Source organism: Rutilus rutilus (genome assembly GCF_951802725.1).
Source record: "Rutilus rutilus genome assembly, chromosome: 6".
Lineage (NCBI taxonomy): Eukaryota > Metazoa > Chordata > Actinopteri > Cypriniformes > Leuciscidae > Rutilus > Rutilus rutilus.
Window position 1 is genome coordinate 41878051 of NC_140214.1, and position 12283 is coordinate 41890333.

At 35.9% G+C, this 12283-nt stretch overlaps 2 protein-coding genes across 2 annotated transcripts; both read left to right on the plus strand.

Annotated features, from left to right (window-relative positions):
- Positions 1-314: 314 nt before the first annotated feature.
- LOC311292411 (protein NLRC3-like) lies at positions 315-2186 on the plus strand (the record flags this gene model as incomplete). The annotated part of the gene is made up of 1 exon (XM_084412079.1): positions 315-2186. One exon carries the CDS (start codon positions 315-317, stop codon positions 2184-2186), a length of 1872 nt encoding a protein of 623 aa, XP_084268205.1.
- Positions 2187-4581: 2395 nt separating this feature from the next.
- LOC311292412 (ribonuclease inhibitor-like) lies at positions 4582-10073 on the plus strand (the record flags this gene model as incomplete). The annotated part of the gene is made up of 4 exons (XM_084412080.1): positions 4582-4595; positions 8587-8757; positions 9624-9797; positions 9899-10073. The coding sequence occupies 4 exons, from the start codon at positions 4582-4584 to the stop codon at positions 10071-10073; spliced, it is 534 nt and encodes a 177-aa protein (XP_084268206.1).
- Positions 10074-12283: the final 2210 nt, after the last annotated feature.

A 12283-nucleotide genomic window follows, 5' to 3' on the forward strand; every position in this document is an offset into this window, starting at 1 on the left:
CATGTTGATGTACAATTTGGTTTAAATTGTGTTATTCTGTATTTTCTCTTACTTTTGTTTGTAGGATCTTGAGAGCAAAATAATCACATTTCTGAAGAATGAACTGGAGAAGTTTAAGAAAATATTACAAAATGAGAACACACAACACTTTGTGAAGGACTTTACTGAGAACAGATCCAGTATCAAAGAATCAGCTCTTGATCTCACACTACATTACCTGAGAGAGATGAAGCAAGATGAAGCTGCTGATGCTCTAGAAGGTTAGAGACTCATGATCATCTGTCTGATTGTCTCTTATAAATGTAGGAGAGAAAATGAAGACTAAAACTGTCTATTTTCTGTTCTTGTGTTTAGATGAGCTGTTAATTCATCAGCTGAAATGTGGCCTAAAGAAGAAGTATCAATGTGTTTTTGAAGGAATTGCGAAGCAAGGTGACTCCACACTTCTGAATAACATCTACACAGATCTCTATATCACTCAGGGTGGCTGTGAACAGGTCAATACTGAACATGAGGTGAGACAGATTGAAATTGCTTCCAGGCGTCATGAAGCACAAGAGATACAGGTTGATTTCAAACATTTGTTTGAAGCTCCTGAACAAGACAAGGAGATCCGAACTGTACTGACAAAAGGAGTCGCTGGCATCGGGAAATCAGTCTCTGTGCAAAAGTTTGTTCTGGACTGGGCTGAAGGAAAAGAAAATCAAGATATCAGCTTCATATTTCCTCTTCCATTCAGAGAGATGAACTTAATGGAGAAAGAAAAACTAAGTTTGCTGGAACTTATAACTCAATATTTCCCAGAGACAAAAGGACTGAACCTTACAAGAAGGAATCAATTCAAAGTGCTGTTCATCCTTGATGGACTGGACGAATGTCGCCTTCCTCTGAAGTTTGATTGTAATGAGACGTGGCGTGATGTATCGTCACCAGCCTCTCTGGATGTTCTCCTAACGAACCTCATGAAGGGAAATCTGCTTCCTTCTGCTCTCATCTGGATCACCACCAGACCAGCAGCTGCCAGTAAGATTCCTCCTGACTGTATCGACCGGCTGACAGAGATACGAGGATTCAGTGACGCACAAAAGCAAGAGTACTTCAAAAAAAGATTCACGGATCAGAATCAGGCCAACACAATCATAGATCACATTAAACAATCAAAGAGTCTCTTTATCATGTGCCACATCCCAGTCTTCTGCTGGATTTCAGCCACGGTTCTCCAGAACATTCTGGAGGCGAAAATAAATAATGATGTGAAAAACACTCAGGCTGATGAGATCTCTAAAACACAGCAGGAATCAAACACTGAAGACACTCCCAAGACTCTGACACAAATGTACACACACTTTCTCTGCTTTCAGATCCAGCAGAGCTGCCGAAAGTATGATGGAGAATACACACCAGATGTTTCCTGGGATAAAGACACCATCCTTTCACTGGGGAAACTGGCATTTCATCAGCTGGAAAGAAACAACCTGATCTTCTATGACACAGACCTGGAAGCCTGTGGTATTGACGTCTATAAGGCATCAGTGTACTCAGGCATGTGTACCCAGATCTTTAAGGAGGAAACAGGGATCGTTCTTGGTACCATGTACTGCTTTGTTCACTTGAGCATTCAAGAGTTTATTGCAGCCCTTAATGCACATCTGTTTCTAGACATCAACAAGACAAGTGTGTTTGATCATGAGTCTACAGAACAGGAAAATAGAAATGAAACCATGATTGATTTACTCAAGACTGCAGTGGACAAGGCACTCCAGAGTGACAATGGACACCTGGACCTTTTCCTTCGCTTCCTCCTCGGTCTGTCACTCCAGTCCAATCGACGACTCTTACGAGGTCTGTTGACACAGCAAGACGGCAATGACCAGAGCAACAAGGAAATAGTTCAGTACATCAAGCAGAAATTAGAAGATGATCTTCCTGCAGAGAGATCCATCAATCTGTTCTACTGTCTGAATGAACTGAACGACCAAACTCTGGTGAAAGAGATTCAGACCCACCTTAGCAAAGGAAGTCTCTCATCTGGTGACCTTTCACCTGCCCAGTGGTCTGCCTTAGTCTTTGTGTTGTTGACATTAGAGGAAGAGCTAGAGGAGTTTGAGCTTCAGAAATTCAAGAAATCAGACGAGTGTCTCATTAGATTATCGGCAGTCATCAAAACCTCCAGAAGAGCTCTGTAAGTCTTTTAATATATTTTGTCATGTTTTGCTCTCATCTGAAAAATGTCTTTATCTACATTACTCTATAGTGATTCCTCATCATGAACATGAACTTATCCCTGTAAAGCCTGACATATGAAATAATAGTTTGAAAAATCTACTTTAATAGAGATAGTTTATCAAACCTTTAGGCAAAATATAAAAGAACATGTCAATTTTTTTGCATATTTATTTTGTATCATATGATACACCAGACTTTTATGACTTTTATAGAATTATATATTAGCTCATACTCGAGCAAGAAAAAAAGGGGGGGGAGGGGTGTTGTAATGTAATACAGATGTTATTTTATATTGCCAAAAAGTAAGATGGAATTCTGAAAGGTTATCATTTAAATAGTACTGTCAATTGATTAACATTTTTTATCCGATTAATCACTTCTGTGATTAATCGCAATTAAAAACACTTATGTTTTTTATAGGGTGATATTTTATTTATAGATTTTATAATTTAATAATTTCACAGTTAATCTCCAAATTAATGTAGAGACAACATAAAAACAGTATATTTTAAATATTTGTTTAATGGCATCTTTTTATGAATGAAGGTCAGTATCACTGATACTAATACAGCTATTGATGTCTGGATAAAAAATACTTTTCCCCAATTTTAAACATTAATTATAGCCATTCATCATCATCATAGTGTAATTGAAAGCTAAACATTTTTGAAATCACCAAAACAAACACGCCCCTACCTCAAAAAGATCTTGCTCCTATTTTGATAGCTCCGCCCCACACTTACGTACGCGACTTAGACGCTCCAGACTTATATGGTGTAGAAATTAATGAGTTTTTTTCATAGCTGATGTGAACGACAATAAGATTGCAAATGAAAACAACGAGCAAAGATAACACACAAGCATATTCAAGAAAAAGCCAGCATATATTAGTTTTGTGAAATAAAGCTAAACAATGTTACTCACCTATCGAGAATAAATAAAGCAACCTCGGTGTTCGATGTTAGGCGTCTGAGTTTTTTTGTTTTTTTTGACAAACAGCAGGTTGTTTGGGTTTTTAATTCCTTTTTTACAACAGTTGTTGCCAGTCTGGTTGATAAGTTGCCGAGTGTGTCAGGTAGATATGGCCCATTGTTTGTAAATTCCTTTTATAAAAACAAACATGTTACTCCTGATGCTTTTGTGATTGGCCCTGTCTCAGAGGAGAGGGTGAGAATGTGTCTATCCACATTATCAATTAACAAAGCCACTGGACAGGACCTTATTCCATCCAGATTTCTGAACGATAGTGCCAATGTAATTTCTAGGGTACTCACCCATATAATAAATTTGTCTTTAAGTCAGGGTATCTTTCCAAGAGACATGAGAAGGGGCAAGGATAGTCCCCCTTTTTAAGAAAAATAACAGATCAGATTATAGGCCTGTATCAATTCTGACAGCCATATCGAAGGTCTTTGAGCGTCATATGTATGAGCAGGTGGAAGAGTACCTTGTCAGACAAAATCTACTGTATGAACTTCAGTCTGGATTTAGAGCAGCATATTCTACTGAAACCTGTCTTATTCATTTAATTGATTATATTCGACAAAACTTTGATGAAGGAAAGTATGTAGGCATGATTCTTCTTGATGTGCAAAAAGCCTTTGATACTGTAAATCATGCAATACTACTATCAAAGCTACAAAGTATAGGCTTCAGAAATACTGCTGTGAAATGGTTCACCTCTTACCTCACTGGAAGAACTCAAGTTTGTGATGTTGAGGGGACCATATCAGTTCCTCAGGATATTACTTGTGGGGTGCCCCGCCCCAAGGTTCAGTCCTTGGCCCCCTTTTATTTTTAGTTTATATCAGCTGTGGTGAAATGTAAGCTGCTTCTATATGCTGATGACTCTGTATTACTGATCTCTGGGGATGATATCAGCGAGACTGAGAAGACTCTAGGTAATGAATTAAATAGTGTTAGCAAGTGGCTTATAGACAACAGGCTTTCAGTACATCTGGGAAAAACTGAGTCCATTTTATTTGGAACAAAAAGGAAGTTGACTAGAACAAATGTACTTAAGGTCACATATAATGGCACTGAAATAGTGTCTCAGAAAAGTGTCACATACCTGGGGTTAACATTAGAGCAGTCATTAACCTGTAAATCTATTGCTGACAAAAAAATTATCCAAGTGTGCCGGTAAACTGAAATTCCTGTATGGCAGGACAAGGCATCTAGATTTTTCAATCAGGAAATTACTGGTTGTATCACTGTTTCAATGTCATTTTGATTATGCATGTTCTGCTTGGTACTGTGGATTATCAGTTCAACTTAAAAACAGACTGCAAGTGATGCAAAATAATGTTATCTGCTACCTGTTAAATGCACCACCCCGGACTCATATTGGTAGAGATGCTTTTAAAAGGGTAGGACTGCTGCCAGTACATGTTAGAGTGGAGCAGTTAAAGTTGAATCATATGTATAATGTCATAAATGGCTCTGCTCCCAAATATTTACACTCCCATATAAAAATGGTTCACACACAGCATAATCACAATACTAGGGCCAGTGTCCATTCTTGTAAAGTGCCCAGAGTCAAAAATGCAGCTAGAAGTTCTTTTTTCTATACAGGTATATAACATTGTGGAATAATTTGCCCCTTTCTCTCAAAATTGTAAATACCAGAGGGGCTTTTAGACATCAGGTTAGGGCTATGGAATAGAGTAGACAATCTTTTTAATTAGAGTAGACTGATTATGATTTAAGATTCTCTGATTTTAGAATGCTTTTGAATCTTGGATGATTTGTGTTAAATGTTATTGTCTTTGTCCAGCAATAGGGCTTTGTTATGTGTTAAATGTTCTAACACCAAGGACCATGTTGGAAATAAGTGTTCACACTTTAACCCTCTGGGGACCAAGGTGTTTTTGGAGCCCTTGAGATGTTCTGACATGCCTTGAAATTTGTGCTTTTTTCAGTTATTTATAAACATGTTAATGGCAAAGGTGTAAAATCACTCTATATAGCACAAACAGGGCTACCAAAATATGCGGGCAACGTGTATGTAGATGTTTGTATTTTTAAGAGAATAATGTTTATGCGTGGTTATTGGAAAAAATAAAAATGAAAGTGGCTGAATTAAGACCACAAAACACATATTAAATATGTGTCCACAAGACTTTTGTCTAATTGATGTTGTACCTTTGAGTACTGGCTTCAAAATTATGTGAAAATAGTCTTGCTTTATCGTTCACAAAAAAAAATACATTGATTTAAATGGTGTAAAACAGGTTTTGCTTGGAAAGCCAATATGCGAGGGGGAGGAGTAGTTTACACCTTAGATTACAAAGTCCCACCCACTCTGCATAATGACTCTGCATAGCCTAATTAGCCATTCATTCAGGTGTGACACTGACTGAGCCACAATGCAAGGACAATGTATTTAGAAGAATACTTATATTGACCATTTAAGATTTCGCTTACATCTATCTTGTAAATATGTTTAGCTATTTTATTAAAAATGTTACAATTACAACAATAATTACAATTTCAACAATATTTAAAGTGTACTCTTTCTTTGTAAAGAAAAAAAGAAAGAAAAAAAAGATTATAGGCCTACATTTTATCATATGTATTCATTAGTTTGAATATAGCCAACATTGGAACATCTAACATCTTAGTCTATGACTTTATTTTTGACAAAAATAGTGTGACTAACGCCTGACTAACGTTGTTTTATTGAAATATCAGGGCATATAAATGTTAATTTACGTTGCTTATACAAATACGTTTTATTTCAACATATTCCAGTCGATTTTTACTCATCTCAGTAGGCTATGGCAAAGCAGTTTATTCTTTCACACACAGACACGCGATTCAAATTTAGGCTAAACACTCTTTACAAATATGTACCCTTCATTCATCTCACAGAAACGCGAGTCATATTATAGAAATGCGATTCATCTTTTTGCGGTTTATAGGCCTACACTAACGTTATTCCATAACGTTATTCCACACTTGAGAAAAGAAAACAGCCTACCTCACTCCTCAGCGCGATCTGCTGCTCATATCAGGAGATATTTCTCCTCATCAGCACTGTGGAAACTCGCGACGCGCTTTGTTTACAGCTGATGTGGGCGTTTCACAGATCTGAAATGGTTCTCAGAATTTGCATTTGAATAGCGCGCGCTCTCCGGGGAGTGGTCAAATTACTGTGAATCATCTCGTAATGAGCTCGACTGGAGTCGCTCTCTTTGTATACAGATTACAGAAACTAAGAATATTTGTTTTTTATATAAATGACTTCAATTAAAAGATGCGATCTCAAGCTTTATGCCCGTGGGTCTGTTTGCCTGTTTGACTGAATTTTCGCGGAGTTATAGATCATTTTCGAACGCGTTTCAAACGGGAGTTTACTGACAGAGAGAAGGCAGAAATCGCATCATCTTAATTTTTCTTTATTTGTCAAAAAGCAAAACACTTTATTTTTATTGTGAGTATACAGAAAAAAAATAGAAACTGAACAGGATCGATTGATGTATTACACGAAAATGAAAGATCAAAATTAACAGAGCATTTAGTGTTTATTTTCATTGCTAAAAAAAAAAAACGAGCAAAACGCGCGGGCGCGTTTTTGGTCCCCAGAGGGTTAACATGCTATCCTTTGGATTATATTGTCTGTCAAATCCAAAATAAATCAAATCAAATCAAATCAAATCAAATCAAAAGGCCTTTCCGCTCCTTGAGTTCTCTCCAGTGCTGGTAAGCTTCTCCGATATTAACACGAGTCCCACCTCTTGCCTGATCATAAGTCTTCTTTTTAATTTTAAGTTCCGCAGACATTTTCCTGTTTTGTTTTTTATCTGCCATCTCTACCTTTCTGCAGTCGTTTGGCTAATGTCTGTGCTGTGTGCACTGAGCGCTCTCTCCTCCCCATCATTAGTAGACACGCCCCTTACTGCTGATTGGTTACAGGTGTGTTTTGGGACTCGTTTCAAAAGTGTTTTTCAAAAACTGCTGATCCCACCTTTAAATAAAGTACATAAATATATTATCACATCATATATTAGTTATCCCTCTGTATCTCCCAGTAATTAGATATTTTAAATAATTATTTTTATTAGTTCTGTAGTTTAATGTAATAATAATGTAATACAATACGTAGATCATTGAGAGATTTACAAATTGTAACGGTCACCAGCTGGAGTGCCCTTGAGAGCCACCAGAGGGCACTCCACATAAGACTATTATCACTCACAAACTACATTTCCCATAACTCACTGCCCGGACTCATCATCACTTATCACTGATCACATTCACCTGTACCTCATTCACTGATTGCATTCACCTGTGTCTCATCCTGTTAGTCTCAGTCTATTTATACCCTGTTCATTCATTCACTCACCGCGAAGTCTTGTTGTACTGTTAGTCTGCAATTCCGAGCATTTTCCCTGGATTTCTCTTTTGCCTCTGACCCCTGCCTGTTTTGATTGTTTGTTTATTTGTTTGTTTGGACTGCTTACCTGTGTTTCGAACATTGCCTGTTTATTGGATTTCGTCTTTGGATTCCCCCTCATTAAAGCTGCATTTGGATCCTCTATTCTTGTGTCTTGGAGCAGTTTCATAACAGAAATAAACATTTATCAAAAACCTGTTGTGTCATATTTGATGTACACATTTTAAGATGTTTTTCTAAAAAAAATTAATCTATTTCAAATACCTTTTTTTCATGTAATTTTTTTATTTTTTATTTTTTCTAATTTAGTAAATATTAGTAAAATAACTATAAATTAATTTCAGCAATTGTCATGTATGCTTCTTTACTATCTTTAAATTAATGATATATAACCTATTGTTCACACAGCTCTCTGAGATATCGGCATCAGCCATCGATTGACCTTAATCTTGAAATCTTAAAAAACAAATAAAAATTCTTAGGTTCTTAGGTTTAAGTAATCTTAGCTTTACTTAAATCATTAAATATTTCATATAAAAAATATGTGTATATGTGAATTTAGGCATTTTTAGAATTATAGTGAAAGGCCTTTAACTTGCTATAACTTGCTATTGGATATTAAGTGTCCCCAACTAAGCAAGCCAGAGGCAACAGTGGCAAGAACCCTTGACCAACTCCATCAGGTGACAGAAATAGAGAAAAAATCCTATAGCTATAAAAGCTATAAGTCTTTTCAAACATGCGTCATTTTATCTAGGAAATTTGTCACTGAATAAAAAAAAAACCCCACTAATGTACAGGAAATAGTAGTTTTTGAAGAGTAATGTTAGTTTAACTCAGCCTCTTTACTATGCTTTTTATGTAAAAAAAATAATGGAACATGAATTTAATATTTGTATATAGAAAAAAATGGATTGTATGTGTTCCATCTAATTCTGTGATGTGATTTATTTCCCTTGTAGATTAAATGATTGTAACTTAACAGACAAAAGTTGTTCAGCTCTGGCTGCAGTTCTTGGATCAGATACCAATCTGAAAGAGCTGAACATGAACAATAATAATCTGCAGGATTCAGGAGTGAAGCTGCTCTGCACTGGACTGAAGGATATAAAGTGTAAATTAGAGATACTGAGGTAAGTTGAGCCGCATGAGTCACATGGCTAGAGTGAGGCGAGATGACTGACAGGACAATGCCGGAGTCAAAAGCGCAAGAGAACTTTTGTGAATAAAAGTTGCATTTCTTTGTTTAATATGAGTGAGTTTGTCTTTGTTCTATTGTTGTTGTGTTTTTCATTCAAAATAATAATGAACCACAAACTAAGCATTTGTTTTAAAATTCAAAGATCTTTTATTTATTTGTTACAACGTGGGTATACCATATCATCCTTCTTATTGATTTTGTTAATAAAAGTCCAATGTTTAATATAAGCAAATTTGTCATTGTACTATTTTATTATTGATGTATTTTAATTAATAATAATGAACTACAAACTAAGCATTTGTTTTAAATTAAGGGGAAAATCCAAAACTATTATCTCTCATTTATTAGTGTTACACAATTTATTAGTGTTACCATGCCATCAGTCCCAGTTGTTTTGTTGATAAACGTTTGATGTATAATATAAGCCATTTTGTCATTGTGCTATTATTATTTATTGTTGTTGTGTTTTTTTTATTTGAGTAATATTGAAGTGACATTAAGCATTTATTTCGTTACAAGAAAAGGAAAGATCTAACGTGTGGTGTAATTGGTAACACCTGAAATGGTACTTAAAGGGATAGTTCACGCAAAAATGAAAATTTGCCGATGATTTACTCACCCTCAAGTCATCCTAGGTGTATATGAAATTCTTCTTTCAGACGAATTATCTTGAAATTTCAGATAATTGTAATCTCGAAAATGATGTTGAATAAACTACAAAATAAAATTCAAGTTTAAGGATGTATATTGTTCAGGTTTAACTGATTAATCAGCTGAATGTTTTCCTCTCTGTTCTAGACTCTCTAACTGCAGTGTGACAGAAGAAGGTTATAAAGCTCTGGCTTCAGCTCTGAAATCAAACCCTTCACACCTGATAGAGCTGGATCTCACAGGAAATGATCCTGGAGAATCAGGAGTGAAGCAGCTCAGTGATTTACTACAGGATCCAGACTGTCAACTGAAGACACTGAGGTGAGACTTGTCTTTAGAAGAATAATTAAGATTGTTATCATATCAATAATTTTTGTAAAGCAGCAGACATTTAGTTGAGAACTTAATTGACTCTTCTGCAGGTTTTTGAGTCCTGCTGCAGATGAAGCCTGTCAGTATGTTAATAGAGTTGTGGGTAAAAACCCGTTACTCCAGAGAGAGTTGAATCTGAGTAAACATGAAGTAGGAGACACACGAGTGGATCAGATCGCTGCTCTACTGCAGGATAAACACTGTCAACTCAACACACTGACGTGAGTATTGTTCGTTTATTTATAATATTACATTACTTTTAATTGTAATGTTAGTTGATGATAATATTTCCAGACAGATAGTTTGATCATGGGTCAATAATTATTTCAGTTACTGTAGAGGCAGAACAATGTTTTTTTTGTGACATCAGAATCAGAACTGTTCATAACTACTTTCAATTTAATCTTTGTATGTCACAAAATGTAAAATGTATAATTTTGGTGCAGCATATAGTGTAACTTGTAAAAATTCAACAATCTCATTTTAAAAATCTGTGATCAGTATCTGCCTGTAATAAGATCCACTGAAGGTAAGTTGACTGAACGATACTGATGGGTGCTTTCGAAACACGCTTCATGAAGCTATGAAACCTTTACCAATCTTTTGTTTCGAATCAGTGGTTCGGAGTGCGTATCAAACTGCCAAAGTCACGTGATTTCAGTAAACGAGGCTTTGTTACGTCATAACTGTTTCGAAACATTTGGAAATGTCAGTGGTTCACCACTGGAGGCAATGATCTCTGTGAACCCATGAATCATGATGATTAACTGAGATTGAACAAGTGTCTGTGGGTTTTACCTGATCTCTGATCAGTTTTATACATTTTATAGACGTTTTAATTAGACATTAGTATAATTAAAAGGAATGATAGTAGTTAATAGTCTCTTATTAGCCTGTTTAGCTGAGCCATCCATAAAATAAACAAAACATGCACTGAAAATTTATAAAAGAGCACATAAAATACAGACACTTGATATTTAATCATGTTTGATGATTAGTTAATTGCATTGGATAGATTTTACTTTCAATAAAACATTTGCAATGGGTTTGTAGGTGTTTTTATGTAGTTTTTGGCCAGCATGTGTCGTTTCGAATGCTTCGAAACAGTGAAACATTTTCTCCATCACTACTGAACGCAAGTGCAGCTTTATTCAAATAAATGTGTAGAAAATGTAACAAAAAAAAAAAAAACAAAGACTTGACTGAGAAACATGAACGTCACCAACAGCAGTTACAGGGAACAAAGCCAGACAGAAGACAATGGTAGCATGAAGGCAGGGCCGTACGCAGGATTTTATAAAAACCGAGGTCCCAAAATTGATGTTGCTAGGGGTGTTCGGGGGAAATTTCAATTTTCCTAATCCACACGTGCAATTTAAGAAAGATTTAACAGACAATTTTACAAAGAAAGAATAAAGACATTTTCAATGTATTTATAAAGCACATATTAATACAACAATGTTGACCACAGTGTTGCACAAACAATAAAATATTAAAATATAATAAACACAAATAATGTCTCGGTTACGTATGTAACCCTCGTTCCCTGAAGGAAGGATCGGAGATGTAGTCGACGTGTCGACTGATTGGGATCACGCTTAGGGAGCCTGTCATCTTCGAGTATTGATAAAACGAGCCAATGCACTCATTGGCGTGCAAGCTTTGCATCCCTGACTCCAATTTCAAATGATTATCAAATTTAGATAGTGTTTCTTGTTAGAAAATAGTCATAAATATTGATTATTAATTAATTTAGATCTTTGATTATTCTGAGTATCCCATACTTTCAATTATTCATTCATTAAGGGACCCGATGCCGCACAGAGTCACACGCCCCGGGTTAACGTGGATTTCACGGACACAGCCTCGCCAGTCTGATCTTGATCAGAGGGTGCAGGGTTTGCTAATACCTCTTAAGTCGGTTGCCTACTGCTCACTCATACAAAAAAGTGTAGTTTATTTAGCCACTTCCTTACAACTTGCCAAGTCAGTGATAGACAGAAATCAAAAGGTCTTCAGATGACGTGCCTACTGCTCCGTTCATATGTGCCTTTAGTTTGACCTATCCTGGACACAGAGCTGCGGTAGCACCAGCCTCCTCATAGTCTACTAAAATAATGATTTCAGAAAACTTCAGAATAAATCAAGATGTAACATTTATTTGTCAGGTAAAAATGTATCATGCCAATTACACAAGTAAATGATTATAAGCCAATTCAGAAATAATACATACAGTGAGGAAAATAAGTATTTGAACACCCTGCTATTTTGCACGTTCTCCCACTTAGAAATCATGGAGGGGTCTGAAATTGTCATCGTAGGTGCATGTCCACTGTGAGAGACATAATCTAAAAAAAAAAAATCCAGAAATCACAATGTATGATTTTTTAACTATTTATTTGTATGATACAGCTGCAAATAAGTATTTGAACACC